A 13987-nucleotide genomic window follows, 5' to 3' on the forward strand; every position below is an offset into this window, starting at 1 on the left:
CTGCTGGTTCTTCTCAGGATCATTCCCTCAATGGACCATCTCGTTCAGTGAACTCAAGAATTCTTCATTGCCCAAAATGTAATGATACACATCCTCTGTTTGCATGTCCATCTTATATAAAAATGTCGAGGCAAGCTAAATTTGATTATTTAAAAAACTGCAAACGTTGCTTCAACTGTCTTGGACTTCACAATTTTAAATACTGTGCTTCCAAAAATTCATGTAGAGTATGCAAATCAACTCGTCACCATACTAGCCTCCATCCAGATAATCAATCTGTCAATCAGTCAGATAATCTATCTGACATCCCGAACAATAACAGCCTCCACATTGAAAGTCAAGTTTCGGAATCTGAATCTGCTACCCCAATGATATTATCAATTCATATCATATCAATAAAAAGTCTATTTGTGTTGGACAAGTGCTTCTTGGTACTGTTCAAGCTAGAATTGAATCTTCTGATGGTACAAAGCTCCAAGTTAGAGCTGTGTTAGATTCAGGGTCTCAAATTTCTGCTATCAGTCAGAAACTAGTGAAAAAATTGGGTTTAAAAATTAATTCAATCAATATGTCTATTTCTGGTATTGGTCAGACCAATGCGCAACCATTAGGTTTAATAGATTGCAAGTTGTATCCCAGAACGGGATTAGAGTACTTACAAGTACACGCTGTTGTGTTACCTGAAATTACCAACAATATACCTTCTGCCCCTTTGTCACAGGAAATAATTAAACATTTCGAGCACTTGAATTTGGCTGACGAAACATTTCATATTTCTCAACCCATAGATATTCTCCTAGGTGCTGATACTTATTCTATCGTTTTTGAACGTGACGGTCGTATTTCGTCTCCTGGATATCCTACTGCCGTAAATAAATTTTTCGGTTGGACAATCATAGGTCCCATAAATGAAATGTGTTCCTCTTCGAAGTCAGTACTTTTGACTCAATCTGATCTCATCGAACAGATGCAAAAATTTTGGTCGTTGGAAGAAGGTGGAGAAACTAATATTATAGATCCTGTGGATGATTACGTGGAAAAACATTTCGTATCTACTCATTTTCGTGACGAAAGTGGTCGCTATGTAGTGTGATTACCATTCAAGTTGGATAATCTAAATCCAATGCTTTCTTTTAATTCAAAAAGATCATTGAAATCTTACTTCTCTCTCGAAAATCGATTGATGAAAGACGAAGCTTCCTTGAATTTATATAACGACTTTATGTCAGAATATTTGAAATTGAATCATATGTCACGTGCCAAAACTTCCAATAGTTATGTGATACCGCATCATGTTGTTCGTAAAGCCTCTAGCTCAACCACGAAGCTGCGAGTTGTATTTAACGCCTCAGATTTAGATACTTTGGGTAAATCGTTGAATGATATGTTGTTGGGAGACCCAAATTACAGAAAGATATTCAAATAATTTTACTCTCATTCAGAATGTATCCTATAGTAATTTGTGCAGATATAGAGAAAATGTACAGACAAATTCAAGTATGTCCTTCAGACCGCAAATTTCAACATATATATATGTATATATAAATAAGGGGGTTGTTCCTTGGACTATTTTAAGCATGTTTTGTCCTTGGATGATTTTTGAAAAACCTCCTTTTTTTTTTTTTTTTTTTGAAAGTGTTCGGCAGTCAATGAGGAGAAGATTGGATGCTTGTATGCTGGCTAGAGGTGGTCATTTTCAACAGTTTTTGTAGGTTGAGTTGAATTTTCATGTAATTTTTCATAATAAAATGTTATTATCTGAAATTTTGTTTCCCCTATATCTTCGAAACAAATAGGTTTTTCAAAAATCATCAAAGGACAAAATATTCTTAGAATAGTCCAAGGAACAACCCCCTGAATTTTTGCCGCATGTTTAGGAAACACCCTGTATATCGTCAGCCTGCTCGGCAATCGCTGGAACAAAATATTTGGCCCGTCATAACAGCATGGGAAAAGTGGTGCACCAGCTGCTGTGTCTGCAGTACCAACTGCTCCCGCACTTCATGACATATCACCTTTACGCTCCTCAGCCAGTTATGGAGAATGAGAAATATAAAATATACTGGGATCTGACAGTGATCACCGACATAGGCGTGGAGCACAATAGACCTGATGTCGTAATATGGAAAAAAGCGGAGAAACACGCAGTGATTGTGGACTTCGCAGTGCCTTGGGACTCCAACCTGACAAGATCTTATGCAGAAAAAATACAGAAATATGAGGCACTGTCTCGACAAATAAGAGATATGTGGAGGCTGAAACGAGTGGATATAATGCCGATGATAATAAGTACTAATGGCCTTGTACACAAAAAAACGATCAAGCACCTAAAAGACCTGAACCTGCCAACCAATGCTATCACATGGATGCAGAAGGCAGTAATATTGGGTACGGTGAACATCATAAGGCAGGTTATTTTTCCGCATTAATGCCACCAAGACAATAGAAGATCTCTTGGTTAACGCCCGAGACGCTTCAAGGAACTCCACGGAAGTGTGAAATTCAAAAAAAAAAAAAAAAATATATATATATACAGGGTGAGTCTTTGACTTGTACATATATTTTAACCCAAGATTTCTGAGGTCAAAAGAAACACTTTTTTTCTTTACCATTTTTTCTGATTCGGCCCGGTTAAAAAGATACAGGCTGTTGAAAATCGATAAAAAAATGTGATTTTCAGCTATATCTCGTAAATGGTTCTATCGAAGGAAATGATTTTTGAAATATAGCTTTTTTTTATGTGATACATCTTATCCGAACACAACATTCCATACACATTCTTCTGTTTCTTTATTATGAACATTACATCCCATAAAAATACCAGAAATTCGAAGAAACCAACTCTTAAGAGTAATTTGAACGTTCATTGAAGAATATTTGGCTAATTTGAAAAATAAAAGTATTCTTCATGTTTTCTCGTACAAAGCGCCGTTTTCGAATAACTTGATCTTAAAAAAAAAAAATTATCTGTGAAATTCAAAAAATTGGGTACTTTGGCTGAATGCAACTCTGTTCTGTTGTGGAAAAAAAACCCACAGAAATGAATATTTACTATGATGTCATGTCTCAGATTTTAGAATTGAAGTACTAGCCAACTTAGTTTGAAAATGAAGTTATTTGAATAAGCTCACCTCAACTCCTCGATTTGATAACAAACTGAGCTTTGGCACAGCTCTGATAATAAGAAGATACTTCACTAAAATCAACATTTTTTTTGAAAAGTCCAGATTATTCATGAAGCCCATGTTAAAAAAAGTTTTCACAAAATAGTCCCATTATAATGACAACAATCAATATCCCACTAAAGACTGCTGCTATCGAACAATACTGTATTCTTCTTCGGCTCATTCAAACTCACATCGAAACATACCACTAGGACTAGGTACATACTAGACAAATTTTCATGTGATTGAGATTGAATACTTTTATTCTTTTGCTATTCCATAAATTCATCCTAAGAGCATATGATTGACATACTTCCAAAAGGGCCATAACTGTTTTAATGTGAAAACAAATTAGGTGAGTTGAAAGAAACTGGATATTCTATTGTGGATATTTGAATTGAATACTTCTCATTTATTTTCAATGCCAAAATCAAGATGAATTAAGTCGTAAAGTTGGCTATAATGTAGGTACACATTAAGAACAAATTTGATTACAAGTGGAGTCTAACATTTTCCATTGATTACAGAGCCAGAATATTTTACATATTTCCATATTTTCATACTGATGGCTTCAAAAATATTGATGCATTTCAATATTTTTATGAGATAGTTGGAACAAATCAAATGCTTCATTTCATAACAAATATCTTATAACAATAACAGTGTAAACTGTAAATGAAAATTTTAGGTTAGAACATAGATTATTCGAACCGAACTGCTGTGTTTATATTTGGCATCACTCGAAATTTGAAAGTCAAACTTAAAACCACAGATTACTATAGTCTCTTTTAGAACTTTCACAGATCAATATTATTTATTTGAGATTTTAAGGTTTAATGGCAATTCTTGTAAACAAAACGATATCATATAAATGAAATATATTGAATGAATGGATATGAATTATGAGTATCAGAGCTAATATTGGTGGTAGCGAGCTCAATTCGTTATAATTATCGAAAATGAAATAGAAATCAAGAGAAGAATATTTAATCTTTAGCGTCAACGAATTCGGAATAACTCATTTATTTTATTATAAACACTACTTTGTTCAACAAATGGAATGTTAAACGTGAGTTTATGATGGTTTTTCTAATTTAGTAGCTTATTTCCAAGGTTCAAAAGGTATATCTTATGCTTGAGAAAACTTCAGTGTTCCGGTTTTCAGGGGTGAATTAGCTCATTTTGAAAATTTAAAATGGCTATATCTTTTTAACAGGGCCGAATCGGAAAAAATGGTAAATGAAAAAAGTATTTCTTTTGACCTCAGGAACCTTCGGTTAAAATATATGTACAAGTCAAAGACTCACCCTGTATATATATATATATATTTTTTTTTTTTTTTTTCAAATCACCATATAGGGCAGGTAACTCCTAGTGCCGGGCATTTTTTTTTGCCTACAAGCTCTCTATCCAAGCCCAGTCTCAGCGTGTATATATATATATATATATTTATATATATATATATATATATATATATATATATATATATATATATATATATATATATAATAGATAAGAATGTAAGAATACATATTTTCGAGAAATTTAAAAACAATTTCCAAAATAATTGTGTGGATACAAAATAAATAAGTGTGCATTTGGAGCCATCAGTGTGAAAATATGGAAATGAAGTTTTATGGCTCTGTAATCAATGGAAAATGTTAGACTCCACTTGTAATCAAATTTGTTCTATAATATGTACCTACATTATAGCCAACTCTACTACTTGATTCTTCTTGATTTTGCCATTGAAAATAAATGAGAAGTATTCAATAATATCCACAGTTGAATATCCTGTTTCTTTCAACTCAACTATTTGTTTTCATATTAAAACAATTATGGCACTCTTGGAAGTATGTCAATCATATGCTCTAGGATGAATTTATGGAATAGCAAAAGAATAAAAGTATTTAATCTCAATCACATGAAAATTTGTCCAGTATGTACTTAGTGGTATATTTCGATGTGAGTTTGAATGACCCTTGAAGAATACAGTATTGTTCGATAGCAGCAGTCTTTAGTGGGATATTGACTGTTGTCATTATTATGGGACTATTTTGTGAAAACTTTTTTAAACATGGGCTTTATGGGAAATCTGGACTTTTCAAAATAGAATGTTGATTTTAATGAAGTATCTTCTTATTATAAGAGCTGTGTCAAAGCTCAGTAATTGGTAATCAAATAGATGAGTTGAGGTGAGCTTATTCAAATAACTTCATTTTCAAACTAAGTTGGCTAGTACTTCAATTCTAAAATCTGAGACATGACATCATAGTAAATATTCATTTCTGTGGTTTTTTTTTCCACAACAGAACAGAGTTGCATTTAGCCAAAGTGCCCAATTTTTCGAATTTCACAGATAATTTTTTTTTTTTGAGATCAAGTTACTCGAAAACGGCGCTTCGTAGGAGAAAATATGAAGAATACTTTTATTTTCCAAATTAGCCAAATATTGTTCAATGAACGTTCAAATTACCTTTAAGAGTTGGGTTCTTCGAATTTCTGGTATTTTTATGTGATGTAATGTTCATAATGAAGAAATTGAAAGATGTGTAGGGAATCTTGTGTTCGGAGAAGATGTATCACATCAAGGAAAAGCTATATTCCAAAATCATTTCCTTCAGTAGAACCATTTACGAGATATAGCTGAAAATCACATTTTTTTATCGATTTTCAACAGCCTGTTTCTTTGTAACCAGGCCGAATCGGAAAAAACTATAAAGGAAAAAAGTGTTTCTTTTGACCTCAGGAATCTTCGGTTGAAATATATGTACAAGTCAAAGACTCACCCTGTATATATATATATATATATATATATATATATATATATATATATATATATATATATATATATATATTATAAGTGAAGTTAAGAGTCTCAGGTATATTTAAATCAATGAGATAAGGGTTTATCGACTCAATGTTTGGAGGAATAAATAAAAAGATGAACTCTTTATTCTGTGCCAAGCTTTCGCATTTTTTTAATGCTTCTTCAGGGCTTCTAAAAGAATGTACAATAATTTTCACAATGAACAATTTAAAATATTTTTTACACATTGAACTTACCGAATGTGAGATTTTTAAAGTCACTAGCATCATGCTCAAACATTCGTCATTAAATAAAACTTACAGACTAGACAAAACAATACAAATACAATTATCAATGTAAATTAGCCGCATCGCAGTTTATAGAAATAAATGATTGATAAACTTGTTATTGTTGCTTTGTTTACGAAATAATTACAGGTTATGTTACAGCTCTCTGTGGATTTAGATCTTTACTTTGTGTTCCCAATTCTTCCTGGTTCATTATTCATCTACAGGGCCATCGTAAAAGTTCTTGTATTTTGATATTTCCAACAAATAACTATATATTGAACTCAAATTGTTGGTGTCCGTTTTTTTATTTATCACCTTTTCTGTTTTATTGATGTGGATCATTTCATGTATCAGTCTTTTATGATAATTTGGTTCAGATTTCAATACCTTTACAGGAAATTTTCAAACAAAATTCATATCCAAATGGTCTGCTGAACAAATTGCTTTATGCTAATGATGAGACACAAACATCACGTCAGATAGAAAACCAAAATACAACCACAAGTAGAGTACATATTGCATCATATCCAAATGTAAACAACCTAACAAAAAAACTTAAAAATATATTCAAGGATGAAAACGTCAAAATTGCAGTGTACAATCAAAAAACCGTTAAAAATTTATACAGCAGGATAAAGGATCCCATACCAACTCCACTGAAAAGTAATATCGTCTACGAAATAGAGTGTTCGGGTTGCGACCGCAGTTACATTGGACAAACCTCACAATGTGTCAAAAATAGAATTGCGATACATAAATCAGACATAACAAAATATAAAGAACGGTGTGCCCTAGCTATTCACACGCATAATTTAGACCATCGTGTAGATTTTGGTAGTGTAAAGGTATTGAAATCTGAACCAAATTATCATAAAAGACTGATACATGAAATGATCCACATCAATAAAACAGAAAAGGTGATAAATAAAAAAACGGACACCAACAATTTGAGTTCAATATATAGTTATTTGTTGGAAATATCAAAATACAAGAACTTTTACGATGGCCCTGTAGATGAATAATGAACCAGGAAGAATTGGGAACACAAAGTAAAGATCTAAATCCACATAGAGCTGTAACATAACCTGTAATTATTTCGTAAACAAAGCAACAATAACAAGTTTATCAATCATTTATTTCTATAAACTGCGATGCGGCTAATTTACATTGATAATTGTATTTGTATTGTTTTGTCTAGTCTGTAAGTTTTATTTAATGACGAATGTTTGAGCTTGATGCTAGTGACTTTAAAAATCTCACATTCGGTAAGTTCAATGTGTAAAAAATATTTTAAATTGTTCATTGTGAAAATTATTGTACTTTCTTTTAGAAGCCCTGAAGAAGCATTAAAGAAATGCGAAAGCTTGGCACAGAATAAAGAGTTCATCTTTTTATTTATTCCTCCAAACATTGAGTCGATAAACCCTTATCTCATTGATCTAAATATACCTGAGACTCTTAACTTCACTTATTATATATTTTTTTTTTTTTTTTTTTTTTAATCCACCGATAGACGGGTCGGTTCGCTGGGAGCACCGGTCTACTCTGCAGACAAGGTGTCCTCAGGAGCTGGTATATATATATATATATATATATATATATATATATATATATATATATGTATATATGGTATATATATATATATATATATGTATATATATATATATATATATATATATATATATATATATATATATATATATATATATATATATATATATATATATACATATATATATATATATATATATATATATATATATATATATATAATAAGTGAAGTTAAGAGTCTCAGGTATATTTAGATCAATGAGATAAGGGTTTATCGACTCAATGTTTGGAGGAATAAATAAAAAGATGAACTCTTTATTCTGTGCCAAGCTTTCGCATTTCTTTAATGCTTCTTCAGGGCTTCTAAAAGAAAGTACAATAATTTTCACAATGAACAATTTAAAATATTTTTTTACACATTGAACTTACCGAATGTGAGATATTTAAAGTCACTAGCATCATGCTCAAACATTCGTCATTAAATAAAACTTCAGACTAGACAAAACAATACAAATAACAACCATCAATGTAAATTAGCCGCATCGCAGTTTATAGAAATAAATGATTGATATATTTGTTATTGATGCTTTGTTTACGAAATAATTACAGGTTATATTACAGCTCTCTGTGGATTTAGATCTTTACTTAGTGTTCCCAAATCTTCCTGGTTCATTATTCATCTACAGGGCCATCGTAAAAGTTCTTGTATTTTGATATTTCCAACAAATAACTATATATTGAACTCAAATTGTTGGTGTCCGTTTTTTTATTTATCACCTTTTCTGTTTTATTGATGTGGATCATTTCATGTATCAGTCTTTTATGATAATTTGGTTCAGATTTCAATACCTTTACACTACCAAAATCTACACGATGGTCTAAATTATGCGCGTGAATAGCTAGGGCACACCGTTCTTTATATTTTGTTATGTCCGATTTATGTATCGCAATTCTATTTTTGACACACTGTGAGGTTTGTCCAATGTAACTGCGGTCGCAACCCGAGCACTCTATTTCGTAGACGATATTACTTTTCAGTGGAGTTGGTATAGGATCCTTTATCCTGCTGTATAAATTTCTAACGGTTTTTTGATTGTACACTGCAATTTTTACGTTTTCATCCTTGAATATATTTTTAAGTTTTTTTGTTAGGTTGTTTACATTTGGATATGATGCAATATGTACTCTACTCGTGGTTGTATTTTGGTTTTCTATCTGACGTGATGTTTGTGTCTCATCATTAGCATAAAGCAATTTGTTCAGCAGACCATTTGGATATGAATTTTGCTTGAAAATTTCCTGTAATCTTTTTATTCCCTCTTGTTTGAATGTATCATGGCATATTTTGTTGATTCTATTTTTCATCTGTTTTACGGTGTTTATTTTTATATTTATGTTGTGATCTGATTGGAAGTGAATGATCTTGTTTGAGTGGGTATCTTTTCTATGCCATTTTAGTTTTATACGGTTGTTATGTCTAAGTGCTTTTGTATCCAAGAATGGTACTGCTTGTTCATTATTTTCTATTTCGATGGTGAATTGGAGATTTGCAGAATGTGAATTGAAGCATTCGAGTGTAGTTTGAATATGATCTTCAGGTGCTGCCAATATGATGTCGTCCACAAACTTCTTTATGAAAAGTACTCTGAATGATAATTTAACCAAGCAGGAATCCACTACATGATCCATCACATATTGTGCTAGGATGGGTGTAAGTTTTGAACCCATTGCACACCCAAAAACTTGAAGATAGAAATTTTGTTTAAATGTGCAATAGTTTTTGTTCAGCAAGAATTCGATTATTTCAATAAATAATTCCATATCTACAGTCGTATGATCTTTAATGATGTTCCATTTGAGTCTTATAATCTCAAGTATTTCACCCTTGTCCAAATTACCAAATAAATTAACGACATCCAGGGAAATTAGTCTGTAGTCATCTGGTATTTCAAAATCGTTAATATCCTGTGCAAATTGAAATGAATCCTTTACATAATATGGATTGTCTGTATTATAGGCACTTTTGAGGATATCAGCCACAAATTTTGACAGTGAATTCATTGGGCTATTTATGCTGGATACTATGGGTCTAATAGGGTTTCCCTCCTTGTGAATCTTTGGATTCCCATATATTCTTGGGGCTACAGAGTTGAATGTCTTCATTTGTTCAGCCTGTTCTTCTGTTATACAGGGTCTTTCACGAGGAATCTCACCCATATTTATACGGGAAACTACTGAACGTATTTTCATGAAATTCAGCACTTATAAGTATTTCACGATGCTGATGAAATCTAAAATATTTTCAAGGCATGAGCACCTCCGGTTTTTCCGGAAATGACGTCAACTTCCGTTTTTCAAATTAGAACACCATTTTTTTATTGCAGAAATAGATTCCTTAAAAAATTTCAAGTTATTTTGATGTAACATTTTTCAGTTTTGGTTGGAAAATTCTCTGAGCGGGAAAATTCGAAAAAAAAAATCGAAAATAGAGCTCCGCTGAAACAAGAATAACTTCAAGGTTTTTGGATGGAAAATTTTCATTTTTGGGATTTTTCAAGATGTAAGATTGATGTATCCACTTTGAAAATCGAAATCGCGATTCGTGATACAGGGGGTGAAAAAATCGCTTTCAAAGTTAGGGATGACAAAATCGTGAAAAATCAATTTTTTCAAATTAGAACCCCATTTTTTTATGGCAGATATTGAATCTACGTTAAAAAATAATGTGAGTGTATGCATCACACCCTTGCCCTAAAGTGGATATTTTCTGAGTTATTCACGAAAAACTGTTTTTCGTCTTGAATTTTCAGCTATTTCTTTTCCCTTCACGCCAAAAAGATGAAATTTTCAGGAACTGTTACTTAAACCATGTTTTAGATTTTACTACCCTAATATTCAAGAGAAGAAAGTTACAGGTTGTTCCTAAATAGATGGCGAATTTTGATTCGAATTTGTATCGGAAACCTCTTTGTTTCAACTAATCGGCCATCGGTTTTCTCTCCAATGATAAATAAATAATTCCTTATGAACCATATGCAAAAACTTACCATGTTTTACATTCTTTTTTTTTAATGATAGATATCATTAATTACATCTGCCAAATTCCTCTTTATTCAGTAGCATTTTGTGTTTACTATTAATTTGGTGATAATTCGTATTAAGTTATAAAATCGATCACTATGCCTAATTTTACCAATGAAGATTATTTAAATCTCATTCTACTTCATGGAGAATGTAATAAAGTTGTAGATATAACGATTCGACTGTTCATTGAGATAAAGAGGACTGCATAGAACGAGTCAGAAATGCGTTCAGGTTTGTTTAGATTTTTAGATTCATAGTTTTGAAACTCAATTTGGTTTTCAAACACTTTTGCAGATCTCTTCCTCCCGATGAAATAAGAAGAGCAACGCACGAAGCATTCCTGAGACGTATAAATGTCTAGAAATTAACGGTCAAAACTTTGAGCATCTTCTCTAGTTATAACTGCGAGAGTTTGCCATGGTTCTCCTAATAGTAACTTGAAGTCGGTTTCAAGAAGGGGTGAAAAATCTACAGCATGGTTTAATTAACAGTTCCTGAAAATTTCATCTTTTTGGCGTGAAGGGAAAAGAAATAGCTGAAAATTCAAGGCGAAAAACAGTTTTATGTGAATAACTCAGAAAATATCCATTTTAGGGCAAGGGTGTGATGCATACACTCACATTATTTTTTAAAGTAGATTCAATATCTGCCATAAAAAAATGGGGTTCTAATTTGAAAAAATTGATTTTTCACGATTTTGTCATCCCTAACTTTGAAAGCGATTTTTTCACCCCCTGTATCATGAATCGCGATTTCGATTTTTAAAGTGGATACCTTGTACCTTGATATTGTTTAGCCTGTTCTTCTGTTATATATTCTTGTTGTTGCAACCTTCCTATGTACTTGTTACATTTGTTCTGTGTAGTTTGGGTTGGGTCCCTTGGTAGTTTTTTGAAATCTTGGGAGTCTAGTATTTGTTGTATTTTTTCGTGATACTCTTTTTCTTCCATTAGGACAGTCACCGCACCTTTATCACTGTTTAAAACAATGATATCATCATTGGTTTTCAGAAATATTTTGGTTTCTTGATACCATTTATTAATTTGGGAATAAGATGTTAAATCCTTGTGTATGCTTGGCACATAATAAAGAGTTCATCTTTTTATTTATTCCTCCAAACATTGAGTCGATAAACCCTTAACACATTGATATATATATATATATATATATATATATATATATATATATATATATATATATATATATATATATATATACAGGGTGAGTCTTTGACTTGTACATATATTTTAACCGAAGATTCTTGAGGTCAAAAGAAACACTTTTTTCATTTACCATTTTTCCGATTCGGCCCTGTTAAAAAGATATAGCCATTTTAAATTTTCATAATGAGCTAATTCACCCCTGGTAACCGGAACACTGAAGTTTTCGCAAGTATAAGATATACAATTTGAACCTTGGAAATAAGCTACTAGATTGGAAAAAACCATCATAAACTCACTTTTAACATTCCATTTGTTGAACAAAGTAGTATTTATAATACCATAAATGAGTTATCCCAATTTCATTGACGATAAAGATTAAATATTTTTCTCTTGATTTTCTATTTCATTTTCGATAATCATAACGAATTGAGCTCGCTACCACCCAAATTAGCTTAGTTCTGATATTCATAATTCATATCCATTCATTTATTATATCGCATTTATAATATATCCTTGTTTATTTCATTTCGTACAATTTAACCTCACATTCTAAAATAAATATCTGTGAAAGTTCTAACACAGACTAGTAGTCTGTGGTTTTAAGTTTGAACCTCAAATTGCGAGTGTTGCAAAATTAAACACAGCAGTTCGAATAATCTATGTTCTAACCTAAAATATTCATTTACACACTGTTGTTGTTATTATGATATTTGATATTATATTAGCATGAAATGAAAAGCATCGAAGAGTTGAAGAATCCCAACAGAATATTGTTCCATACATATTTTCGAGAAATTTAAAAACAATTTCCAAAATAATTGTGTGGATACAAAATAAATAAGTGTGCATTCTGATAGAAAGTGATTCCTTTATGAAATGAAGCATTTGATTTGTTCCAACTATCTCATAGAAATAAAAATAATGATCTGCTCCAATATTTTTGGTGTGAAAATATGGAAATGAAGTTTTATGGCTCTGTAATCAATGGAAAATGTTAGACTCCACTTGTAATCAAATTTGTTCTATAATATGTACCTACACTATAGCCAACTCTACTACTTCATTCATCTTGATTTTGCCATTGAAAATAAATGAGAAGTATTCAAAATAAATATCCACAGTTGAATATCCTGTTTCTTTCAACTCACCTATTTGTTTTCATATTAAAACAATTATGGCACTTTTGGAAGTATGTCAATAATATGCTCTAGGATGAATTTATGGAATAGCAAAAGAATAAAAGTATTTAATCTCAATCACATGAAAATTTGTCTAGTATGTACTTAGTGGTATGTTTCGATGTGAGTTTGAATGACCCTCGAAGAATACAGTATTGTTCGATAGCAGCAGTCTTTAGTGGGATATTGACTGGTGTCATTATAATGGGACTATTATGTGAAATCTGTCAAAGCTCAGTAATTTGTAATCAAATAGAAGAGTTGAGGTGAGCTTATTCAAATAACTTCATTTTAAAATTGAGTTGGCTAGTACTTCAATTCTAAAATCTGAGACATGACATCATAGTAAATATTCATTTCTGTGGATTTTTTTCCACAACAGAACAGAGTTGCATTTAGCCAAAGTACCCAATTTTTCGAATTTCACAGATAATTTTTTTTTTTAAGATCAAGTTACTCGAAAACGGCGCTTTGTAGGAGAAAATATGAAGAATACTTTTAATTTTCAAATTAGCTAAATATTGTTCAATGAACGTTCAAATTACTTTAAAGAGTTGGGTTCTTCGAATTTCTGGTATTTTTATGTAATGTAATGTTCATAATGAAGAAACTGAAAGATGTGTAGGGAATCTTGTGTTCGGAGAAGGTGTATCACATCAAGGAAAAGCTATATTCCAAAAATCATTTCCTTCAATAGAACCATTTACGAGATATAGCTGAAAATCACATTTTTTTATCGATTTTCAAC

The 13987-nt window shown here is 31.5% G+C and overlaps 2 protein-coding genes across 8 annotated transcripts in view; both read right to left on the bottom strand.

Annotated features, from left to right (window-relative positions):
• The window catches only part of LOC123673246 (focal adhesion kinase 1-like), a 335822-nt gene that overhangs the window by 70953 nt on the left and 250882 nt on the right, over window positions 1–13987 (bottom strand). The gene's annotated exons all lie outside the window — the stretch shown is intronic.
• On the bottom strand, window positions 6253–10046 carry LOC123673312. Its single transcript, XM_045607802.1, has 2 exons — window positions 8664–10046; window positions 6253–6650 (listed from the first exon to the last, which is right to left on the bottom strand). Exons 1-2 carry the CDS (start codon window positions 10029–10031, stop codon window positions 6474–6476), a joined length of 1545 nt encoding a protein of 514 aa, XP_045463758.1. The 5' UTR covers window positions 10032–10046; the 3' UTR covers window positions 6253–6473.

This window comes from Harmonia axyridis, chromosome 1 (assembly GCF_914767665.1).
Source record: "Harmonia axyridis chromosome 1, icHarAxyr1.1, whole genome shotgun sequence".
In the NCBI taxonomy this organism is placed as follows: Eukaryota; Metazoa; Arthropoda; class Insecta; order Coleoptera; family Coccinellidae; genus Harmonia; species Harmonia axyridis.